We start from the raw sequence: 11,859 nt of genomic DNA on the forward strand, positions 1-11,859 counted from the left end.
TGAGATTTTTGTGTGTCCAGGAAAAAAGGAGCATTCTCTTCTAAACTCTTAATAGCCCACCCCTCTATTTCACTCTTGGTCAATGCAGAAACACCGTGTATGAGGTTCTACCACCTTCAGAGGAAAGATGGAGAGTTGCTGCAGCTCTGCGTAGGAATTGTATGCACTTGCGCTGAAGGTAAATCGGGGTGGTGACAAATCTACTTTTTTGTGTTTTTGTGTCATTTACCAAGACACAAAAACACAAAAGGGAGTATTTGAGGATTTATTAGTGAAAGGGAACATCAATTCGGACACAATAGATCATCAGACAGGTACCACTGATGTGCTGTTCATCGCTTAATTTCAACGTCTGCCTTTTTCTTTCATTTTTCGCCTTTGGTTCCAGAAAACTGCAGCATGCAGAAGGCAGACAAAGTCGATAACTTTGAACGTACAGACTACCTTTGTGTGACCACTGCCATCACCAAAATAGATTTTGGTGAGCCCCAATTATTATTACAGTAAAAGATTTGAATGATTTCATTGAAGATTTGAACTGATCATTCAAAGAAGTTTGAATGATCAGTCGCCAATTTGCATTATTGAATGGATATTGTCTGTCCCCAGCGTACAAAGTGAAAGTCGAGGAATTCATTGCAAAGGAGACAATTGATGTGTATGATATGAAGATCTTGTCCGTCATCAAGGAAGGTGGGTAATTATCAACTGTATGTAAAGATGGAAGGCACTTTCTGTTTCAAAAAGGTGGCCAACATAGAAGTGCCAAAAAAAAACCATTCTATTGTTTAGCCAGCAGGGACCACCACAAATGAAAATGACTTGTTGTCAATGCAGGAACTACTGATGTGGGTCCCTTGGGGAAAAAGCGTGCATTCCTCGGCTACCCACACTGCAGGAAGGCTTTAGGTTTGCAGAGCGGCAAGACTTACCTGCTCATGGGGACATCAAAAGACATTCGGCAAGAGGTCCTGAACAATGTTCTAACGTGAGTTTGTCCACTGACGTATATGGGGGTTGTATTTGGATCCCCTAATTATTTCTGCTGGGCGGCATTCAAGCCAAACCAGGGGTCTATTTCACAAAGCAGGTTCAACGAACTCTCAGTCTAACCCTGATCTCTGAGTTGATCTACCACGTCACCACAAATGGACTTCCAATAAAGTTCTAGTGACTGATTTTTTTTCCAATTGTTTATCTTTTAATAACAAATGGCAGAAGTGTAAGCAAAAACTCGCCAGCTGAATGAATGAATGTGGAAATTAAATGCTGTGTGTGGCTGAAAGAAGGTGGAGACAGAGAGAAACTCAAGGTTCAATGAGGAAAAACCTGGTCCCGACCAGGTTAGCTTCAAAGAGTCTGTTACCGTGGTAACTGACCGAGAGCTTAAGTTACCTCCATTAGTGAAACGGGCTAGAATTAGCCCTCTTTCTCTGGTTTGAGTTACCTCCCTTGGGGTCTTAGTGTTGTGGTCAGACAACAAAGGTCGTAAAACAAAAACACCACCATCCTTCTAGTCGCTAATGGGGATTTTACAAAAGCGCCCATCAGCTACTCGACTTTAAAGCTTCTCTACCTGGTGCCAGTTACTGTTTTAGCACCTGCACGACTGCAGTCCTGAGAAGCTGAGTCGAGCTGAAAATGTGACGTCAACAGAGTGCAGGCCAACAATTGGACAGGGACTGGCGATGCAGGGGATTCATGAGAGCGACTCATTTGCGAAGAAATAAAAACCCTCAATACCTGTCATTTGAAAAATCCTGCATCTTCCGTAAAGAGGGAAATCGGCTAGCAAACCAGCGCCGTGGTCAACCAATGACTAGGCAACGAGTAGGTCTATCGGATCTCTGAGCTGATGGACACTCTCGGTTACCAGCAGTCATTAAACGGTGTCTGAAAGTGGGGAAATAACCCCCCCACCCCCACCCCAAAAGCAAATTGCCGTAAAATGAATATGGCACCGCAAACTTAGAACGTCAAGACACTGTCGCTGTGATGACTCTGCCCCCATTGTGGTGATACTCATTTATGATGGATTAGTAACATTAGTAATATTCTGCTGGTCAGCTAGGCGGTTTGTTTGAAATTTCTGACAAGAGCACATGATGTTTAAACAGGAAATTTTGCAAGACAGAGTTGTTGCACTTGTTGGAAAATTGCAGCTATAAATGAAGATTTGTATTTAAGAATTTAAATGCATATACGCATGTGTTGTGTCTTCAGGTATCGCTACATGCTGGGTCAGAACACCTGGGTGGAGTACTGGCCCACTGATTCGGAGTGTCAGACTGATGACCACGAACTAACCTGCAGTGGCATCCAAGAGATGAAGCAGCAGTACGAGCTCTTTGGATGTCTAAATAAGTAAAAGGATGCTGCTGCTTTATTGGCCTCTGTTCAAATGAACATTTTACATGGATGAAATTTGCGAGGCTCTCAGTAAAAATGTGTCTCCGAATTCATTAAAGTGTGCTCGATGCTCATTGTGTTGTTTTTTCTTAATAAAAAGACATTAGATAAAGATTAAGGTAGAGCTGGTAGAGTGAAGACAGGAACCATCCGATTTATTGTAAGGCATCTCTAGGTCGGCTCTTTAGCAACACAAAGTGCTCGACAAAAAACATTTTATTATGATGGCATTAAAATTAAGTTTTGAACAGGTGTTATATATGACTTATCTTACATCCTTACTTGTCTCACCTTGATTAATACAGAAGGCCTAAAAAGGCACAACAGGCCAGGAATAAAAAACAGTGAAACAAATAAAGTGGAAATAAGGCTTTATACCTACTCTGTGAGGTGTATATAAATTATACTTGTGTTTTGCAAAATACCATTTTAAATACAATCTTAGAATTCACCGCAATATGACAACTATTTTCTGCCTGCAAAAGATATACAGCAGGAAGAGAACATTGTTAATGCTATTTTCAGAGTAGTAACATGAAAACACTTGATAACATGAGTAGGAACATTTAGCAAACAAGCATTATTTTCACATTTTAGAGAAGAAATGTTAACAGACATGTTTTTCCTTTTAAAATAATGCAGTTGGATTAAAATTTTCTCTAAATTCTAATTAAAATATTTGCATTATGTTGTCTGAAATTCTTTCTGTGAGGCTTTGGAATAAGCAGAATTTGGAACATTTGGAAAGCAACTCTAAGAACATTTTGAAAATGTGCATTCCTGCCATTTTGAAACTACGACAGTTAGAACTTTTTGACAATCTGCAAGAATAATCTGGAAAAATTACATTTTGGAGGGAAAAAACAAAAACCTGGAAGGCACCTGTGCCAAGCAGGCAATCATGATTAAAGAGAACTCACTGATTGATATTAAGTCCCCTTCAAAGTCGATCAGTTTTTTCAGAAGCATGGAGACGTGTGTGTCGACTGCAGAAGACTTCTTCTGGACCATCACACCTTACTTCTTGGATACAACCTTGTCCCTTTCCACTCTTTGCTCCCAATGTTTGGGGTCAGGCTCTGAGCAGAGGAAATCCTCAGGATGGAGTGAAGGTGCTCATCAGTCAGTGCATTTACATGGCACTAGAGAAATTCAAATTATTGCCTTAGTCCGATAATGATCGGAGAACTCACGTGCATGTAAACACCTTAGTCAGTTAAGACGAGTTCTATGTGATGTTTAATTTATTTTCATCAAAGAGAACAGTTGCAGGTATGTGCTGCCAAACACGGGCCGTTTACACAGGAAGAAAATGCGTTTACACTAGGGGTGTGAATCTTTCACTCACAAAACGATATTTGATGATGACTTCGTGTAAACTTTACACAAAGTCGTCATCAAATATTCTCCTGTTTAGACGGAAACGACTGAAAACGATGTAGTACCTATGCCAGGCCTGGTGTGGCACTGCAAGTTTACTTTCTGAAGGCAGAAGAAGGAGAAGAACATCTGAAGCACACCAAGTGGAATAATCCCTCTGTCAAGATATTGTTCCACCTAGTTAATGTAAAGATTTAAGCTTTTTAAAGATTCAAGAGAAAGATTTTAAGATCTATATAAAATTAAGACACAAATAAGTTCTTATCATATTTATCATTTTGCACAAAAGATTTGAAATTATGCAAGCAGCACACACTTTAACATAATTACAGTGTTGATGAAAAATGTATTCATCCTTTACAGAGCACTGTTAATACATGTGTAGCAACAAGCTACAAACCGTCCACCCTCAGGTCAGCTAAATAAACTCTGATTGACTTTGCACTGTGAAATGATTCCCTCACAATCGACAAATGAGTCTCTTTCTCAACCACTGCTGGGAAATTATACACTACTGTAGCTGTGTTTATACATTAGATTGATTGCAATGTCATGATGATGTTTCGTCTTGAGCCACAGATGGCATCGGCCATGCAGGTCATCCTGTTGGTTGCTTTGGTGAACCAGCAATTTCACCTAATGTACTGCTAAGGTTAGTAGCAACCTCCAAGTAGAAGATCTATTTGAGTGCAGTATTTTCTTTTAAACAGAAAAAGTTTGTTGGTCAAAAGTGTTTTTTGACCAACAACAGCTTTCAACAGCATACACACTTTTACCATCGACTCTCGTCTCTTGTTCAAAGTTCACACACAGCAAACAGATGCTGGAAATATGATGGAATGGTGGATGGATCCAACATAGGATGCAGATCAAGACAATCACTAGATTACTCATTGTGTGCCAGAGGTCACAGCCTGTGTCTGAGCAAGCAGTGTTGTTGTTTATTGTTTTGTTTTTTTTTATTATTATTTTAGCCAAATTGGAACCAGCACATGCCTTTCACTATTATGCTCCCATTTACTTGCATGTGAGAAAACCTCAAGACTAGATATTTGATCTTGGTCTTTTTGACATTAAATTACATTGAGATTAGTTTAGATTTTCTGGAAAAAAAAAAAAAAAAAACTCCTTTTATGAATCAAAAATGTATCAATTGAAAAGGTGGAGCCTGACATCTCTCTTGGTACTTTCTTTACAGGCATGTGTTGATGGCTCCCAACCTACTGCGGGTTGGAACCACGGAGAACATCTTTGTGGAGTGTCAGGACTGCACAGGAGGAGACATCCAGGTGGACATCAGAGTAATGGCACATCCAGCAAAAGACAGAACACTCGCAACGACAATTGTGACCCTGAGCAGAATGAACAACTTCCAGGCACTGGGAAAAATAATGGTATACGAAATGCTGTTTTTCTGCACAGATGTTAGAAATACATGCAGACAGCCAGTAAGCCACTACTAGCAGTTCAGGGGTCATAATTTATTTCTTGAGACAAATCAAATATATTATATCGGCATTAGCATCAATGGCTCAGTGGTAATATCACACACTGCAACTTAGTCTTGTACATTTTGATCTATCTATCTATCTATCTATCTATCTATTGTGGAAAATGTAAAGAAAAAGTATTTAGAAATAGTAGTTTGGCATATACACTACAAATAGTAAGCTAGCAAATCTGTGAGCTATCTGGAGCACTCATAAAGTGTCTGGGGTTCATTTTCCTGGGTTTAACAACTTGTATGCAACTACATCCCTCCAGACATATATGGAATGCAAGTGGGGTGCAATTACAAAGGCCTCACCAATGTCTCACCATTATTTCCCCGACAATAAGCATAATGTCTTTAAACATGTTAAATTTGATTCATTTTAAAAATCCGTCAGGGTAAAAGGGGAAGCCCTTGGAACAGTTCCACAAAACCAAACCAATGCCAGTCAGGAGCAGTCTCCTCTGAAAGTTTTGGCTCTTCTTTAGATCTGAAAAATGTTTTCCACCTCTGAGAAAACGGAAAGCCCTGCTGTTGCCCCTGCAGCAATTACATGCAGCCATATTCAGGCTTGGCTTTTTACCAAATGCACTAGGATTGGCCTTAAGTATACACCCAGATGTTATATTTTGTTTTAACCATATCACTGACTGCTTGGTGCAGATTTCTGCACAGGACTTCAGCAGGAATCCACGTATCAAGCAGTACGTTTACCTGGTGGCTGTGTTCCAAAACGGGCCCCGACTGGAGAAAGTGGTGATGGTGTCCTTCCAGGCCGGCTACATTTTTATCCAGACCGACAAGACTCTCTACACACCCGGCAGCGACGGTGAAAGGTCCCAAATGTTATCAGGTCGACCTGGTTATACTCCCATAGCATTAGAAGCTTAAGTTGGACACTTGCTTGTTTACAGTTCTTTACAGGATTTTTGGTTTGACACCCGGCATGGAGGCAGTGGAGCAGAACTCTAGTTCTGATACCGCTGTTCCAGTCGACATTGAGGTAGATTTTTTCTTTAACTGAGTGAATAACATTCAATGTTAACCAGTAACATCGGAATGAAATGGGACATTTACCATCATTTGTTGAATCTTGATTATTCTCAGATCCCCGATGGCCTCTTTTTGCCTGCGCACCCAGTTTCTCTGGATTCAGCAGTGGGACATTGACGGTTTAGACTGCCTGAAATTGTGAGGTAAGGTTCTTACTCATTACTCATTAATATAGTTATTCTGCTTTTGCAAATTACCTGAATTTTATTTTCTTGAGATATGTGCATTGAGGTGCAAATTCACAAATTCAGTCACATCACAAATTCAGTCTGTGTTGTTGGTCAGTAGTTTATAGTTTTGATGAAGTGTGTGTCTCTGCTGTCTCTCTGCAGTTTTGGCATTTGGAAGATTGTGGCAAAGTTTTCAAACAACAGATATCACAGCTTTTCCGCAGCGTTTGAGGTCAAAGATTCTGCTAAGTCCCCCACTAGATGCACTGTTTGAACACCCATCACTTGCTTGCTGACAAATCATCTGAGAAATCCCCTTTGACTTTTCAGTCTTGCCCAGTTTTGAGGTGAAACTTACACCTGGGATGAAATTCTTCTACGTGGACAGTGAACAGTTGACCGTCAGAGTCGAAGCTATGTATGTAAAAATGTTGTTGTTTTGATTTTAAAAGACCTCAGAAACGTGACACAAGTCATCTCCTTCACTCAGTCATTTAAAGAATACAAAATGTACTTGAGGGAAACAAGGTGGTGCAGTGGCTAGTGTCAAAGCAAGAAGGTTGTGGGTTTAATTCCCATGGACTCAATGCTCCCCCAAGACTCTGAGTGCAGTAAATAAAGTATATGTTGTTAAATGGAGTGGGTACAGACCAGTAGTGTTACTACACAACTGAAAGAAGGTGTGTGTGTGTGTGTGTGTGTGTGTGTGTGTGTGTGTGTGTGTGTGTGTGCGCGTGCGTGTGTGAACAATGTAAGACAAGATAACAAGGGAGAAAGACCCACAACTACAACAGCAGAAGCTGTAGAAAAGTAACCATAAAGACATGACTGTAAAATAGTGCATATAAAGTGATGAATAGATCTCATATCTATTCATTTCAGGTAATTGTGTTCAATTATAAAAGTTCTTTGTGGGAAGGTACACTCGTGTGCTTTACCGACCGCCATTACATGTGAGGCAACGTGCTTCACGATTGTGTTTTTTTGGAAACCACTAGAGGGTGCTGAAATACAATTTATTTTGTTTGACGAAGGACACACCCCCTTCTATGCAAATATGCCTCATTCAAACAGCGGCAGATCCAGAAAGAGTTTGCGCTTGTGTCCGCACGCAGTTTGACAGACGGAGACACCACCAGCCAAAACCAGGCGCAGCTTCTGTCTGTCAAAGTGTTTCTGGCTTCTGAGTGAAACTTTCCTCTCTGAAAAGCCTGAAATATATATATGGCTCCCCAAATCTTATATATAGATAGGCATAGACTACAGTATATATGCCAATATTTTAGATAGGCTATGGAAAATACAAATGGTACTCAGGTGTACTAACGCGTCTTGCGTCTTGACTTTCTTTCCATTATGGCAGCAGTCTTGGTAAGACGGAGGAGGCATCATTAGCGCAAAAACCTTCGTGGATACCCGCATATGTGGCGCAAATTGCGGCCGCAATCCCGCCGCAAAATGCGCCGCATTTTAGCACTGTGCTCAATTCTTTGAGGATCTACCCCTAAGTATTCCGAACTTTTTCTAGGTACTTGTTTGGTAAGGAGGTGGATGGGACGGCCTACGTTTTATTTGGTGTTTTGCACAATGATCAGAAATATTCCCTGCCAAGTTCCCTCCAGAGAGTGCCGGTGAGGAGATTCACCATACTTTTGTTGACAAATAAATTGCCACCAGTCACTCCTCCAGCTTACTGATTTAAAGTTGGATTTTATGTCACTGTAGATCACCAGTGGTCGTGGGGAGGTCACACTGAGGAGAGAGCAGCTCACACAGGCTTTCTCCAATGTCTTGCACCTTGTGGGAAGCTCCATATTTGTCCGTGTCCATGTGCTTACAGAAAGTGGTGAGAAGGAAGCATTGAAAAAACAAACACTCCCATTACAAAAATGTTACTTTTTTGTGTGAACAAAAAGGTCTCTGCTTCAACTCCACAGGCCACAAAATGGTGAAGGCTGAATTGAAGAATATCCCAATTGTCTCATCAGCGTATTCCATCAAATTCAAGAACACACCCAAATATTTTAAACCCGGAATGATCTTTGATGTCACGGTAAAGTTGACCAACAGCCTTTGTATTGCTACGTTGTCACACCTTTGTACTTTGTTTTTGTTTGTTTTGTTTTGTTTTTAAGGGAAAAGAGAAACCCATCACTGCAGGCACAGATATGTAGAAAAGTTAAGATGTTTGTGTCTCTAATGGCAGATCCAAGTTACAAATCCTGACAAAACTCCTGCACAAGATATAGAGGTGGAGGTGCAGCCAGACCAGGTGCGGATTTGCACTGACGCTAATGGCATGGCAAGAATGAAACTCAATTCAGTAGAAAATGGTCAACGACTCGTTATCCAGGTATAATCTGATGCCTGTCACCTGCACTCATGGTTCGTTTTTTTACTCATGAATGCAGGGTCAATGTCCCTTAGCTGTTTGGCTCATTAACAGCTTTGTGTATTGAATTGCAGGCAATGACGACTAATATTAGCATTCCACAGGGCAGAGAGGCATGGAACTCCATGCTAGTCCACCCATACCACAGTGAAAGCAACAGCTACATCCACATTGGTGAGAGGCACGGTTGGGATAATAATAATGATGATGATGATAATAATCATCTGTTGTTGTTACAGAAATCGTTGCAGCTGAAATAACAGTTGGAGAATCCCTGCGTGTCATGTTTGTCCTAAACAAAAATATTCAGCAGGACATCACATTTCTGGTAAGAGAGGCGTTGTGGAGAGCTTTTGTGGTGCCTTCAGCCTCTCGAGCGCAGAATGCGATAAACCTGCATTCGACAGCAAGGACCACCATACATTGTTGCAAGATGACTAACTGTCAGTACAGAGAGGGGTACTAAATTACAAACTGTTTCTCATGTTTTTTGTTGGTCTTCATGAAAAATTGAGCAAAATAACAATTACAAATGCCCAAATGTACATTTTGTCTGATCTGGCATGATTTTGTGGAAATATGGCCACAAAGTTCTGGGCCTGGCTGTAGTTTAGTCGTGTGTGTACTTGGCATAGCAAGCATAGCATGGCATAATATGGAATCCTTCAACTTGACGGTAAAACCAAGCGTCAAAACAGGTATTTGCAAACCAGGCGATGACGTCGCGATGTCCACGGTCAACGCTCCAGGGTGACTGTGGCGTGTAAACTGTGAGTTTGCCTTTTGCAGGTGACAAGCAAGGGTCAGCTGGTGAAGCACGGCCGTTCCAGGGTCAACGGACAAACACTCACAACTGTGGTAGTCGTTACCAAAGACATGCTGCCCTCATTCCGCATTGTGGCCTACTACCACACTAGCAGCAACGAAGTGGTGTAAGACTCGGTTTGGGTGGATGTCAAGGACACCTGCATGGGCTCGGTGAGACACACACAAGCCGCGTTCCACACCGCAGGGTAGGACAAGTTCACCCGCGAAAGCACAAGAAAGTTGTGCTGCCCAGATTAGCCGCCCCCTGGGCCTGATGATAAACTTGTTTGACCAGCCGGTGAGCGTTGATGACTAAGTAACATGTCTTTCTGCTCATCAGGTGAGAACATGCTAACATTGACGTTTTGTAGAGTTGGTCCCTTTCAGGAGGCCAGACAGTGACCTGTGACAGCTAATGCCAGTCACCACACCAACACGACAAGCTATTACACCCTATATTTTTTTAACACTGGGTTCTGCACAGACAGAAGCTCGTGCAGCGGGCGGATTTCTGCGTTGTGTCTTTCGATCAAGTGAGACGCACACAGGTGTCAAGCATCCTCTGGGTTAATTCTTTAAAGAGAAAAAAATTAAAATATACAGGCGTCACACACGGTCAGTAACCGCTGCAACTCTCTCTCTCCGCAGCCCGGAGCACGCACGGCTCTGTGCCACTCACGGCACTATTGGTGTAAAATATTCACAAACCCGAAGTTAAATCTAATGCATTAAATATGTACCACATACTGCACAGTCCACAAAAATAATAATAAACTAATTTAGCCCAAGTCAACTCGTTTTTATATATATATATATATATATACATATATATATATATATACATATATATATATACACATACATACATACATACATACATATATATATATATATGTATATATATATATATATATACATATATGTATATATATATATATGTATATATATATGTATATATATATATATATGTATATATATATATATATATATATATATATACATATATATATATATATATATATATGTATATATATATACGTATATATATATATGTATATATATATATATATACATATATGTATATATATATATATGTATATATATATATATGATATATATATATATATATATATATATATATATATATATATATATATATATATATATATATATATATATATATATATACATATATATTTATATGTATATATATATGTACTTTATTAGTCCGAGATTTTATACAAAGAGAAGTGCGTATCCATTACATGCATAGGTGCATGAAACACTAGGGTTGCCACCCATCCCGTTTTTCCCAGAATTGTTCTCTTTTTTCACCACCTGTCCCGGGAAAAAACTAAAATCCCTCCCGGGACACAACTTGTCCCGTTGTTTAGGGAAAATGACAAAACCTCGTCTGTGGTCTACTCCCGTAAATTACGCGGTTGTCCCATATTACAATCGCACGGGACGCACTTCACTTTGTCCCGTATTCCCAGATATTTTGAGGACGCCTCTCCGCCTCCGCCCCCCCGCCCCCGCAGTACAGTATTTGTTATTGTGGTCCTCCATCCTGGGGATGTTGTTCAAATAACAGAAAACCCTTCGTGCATCATGCATACTTGTAATGTTGTAATAATAATAATAATAATAATGATAATAACGACCGCAACCGTGCGGCGAGCTTCCGCGTCCTGCCTGGAACTAGTTCCCTACTAGTCGGACTCACCTGCCTGGCAGCTCGCCTACTGGGATGCATCACGTGACTCGCCTGCACCTATCAGTCACGGCTGCAAATATTTGAGTTTCTGTTTGTCCGCCGGTTGTGCCGGTGTTTCCGCTCGCTGCAAATGCAGTTGCGTCTAGTGATGGGAATTCCGTCTCTCTTTTTTTAGAGAACCGGTTCTTTTGGCTCTATCAGCTCGCTAAAAAGAGCTGGCTCTTTTGGCTCCCAAGCGATTCCTTAGATTTAGTTTTTATGAATGAATGAATTAGTAATGCTCATGAAACAAACAAAAAATAAACGTGTATTTTCTATACATTTATATATATAGAACACAGTGGTGTGAAAATAACTATAAAATAAAACAAACACCCACCTCAAAACCACTATGTACAAGTGAAAGAACACATCAATGAAACATCACAACAAGATAAAA

At 40.4% G+C, this 11,859-nt stretch overlaps 1 protein-coding gene and 1 pseudogene across 1 annotated transcript; both read left to right on the plus strand.

Annotated features, from left to right (window-relative positions):
- The first annotated feature begins 20 nt into the window (after positions 1–20).
- LOC142902602 (complement C3-like) lies at positions 21–2,483 on the plus strand. Its single transcript, XM_076047817.1, has 5 exons — positions 21–178; positions 389–481; positions 610–693; positions 838–988; positions 2,224–2,483. Exons 1-5 carry the CDS (start codon positions 100–102, stop codon positions 2,366–2,368), a joined length of 552 nt encoding a protein of 183 aa, XP_075903932.1. The 5' UTR covers positions 21–99; the 3' UTR covers positions 2,369–2,483.
- Positions 2,484–3,376: 893 nt separating this feature from the next.
- Positions 3,377–10,047, plus strand: LOC142902590 (complement C3-like; annotated as a pseudogene).
- Positions 10,048–11,859: the final 1,812 nt, after the last annotated feature.

This window comes from Nelusetta ayraudi, unplaced genomic scaffold (genome assembly GCF_046127955.1).
Source record: "Nelusetta ayraudi isolate G7.1 ecotype Tasmania unplaced genomic scaffold, CSIRO-AGI_Nayr_v1 ptg000095l, whole genome shotgun sequence".
Classification (NCBI taxonomy): Eukaryota; Metazoa; Chordata; class Actinopteri; order Tetraodontiformes; family Monacanthidae; genus Nelusetta; species Nelusetta ayraudi.

What these genes read in the sequence shown, in the direction of transcription:
- LOC142902602 (XM_076047817.1), top strand. Translation starts at nt 100, where the DNA reads ATGAGGTTCTACCACCTTCAGAGGAAAGATGGAGAGTTGCTGCAGCTC. An exon ending in CTTGTCCGTCATCAAGGAAG is followed by an intron (nt 694 to 837) that starts GTGGGTAATTAT and finishes TTGTCAATGCAG; the next exon opens with GAACTACTGATGTGGGTCCC. An exon ending in GTCCTGAACAATGTTCTAAC is followed by an intron (nt 989 to 2,223) that starts GTGAGTTTGTCC and finishes TTGTGTCTTCAG; the next exon opens with GTATCGCTACATGCTGGGTC.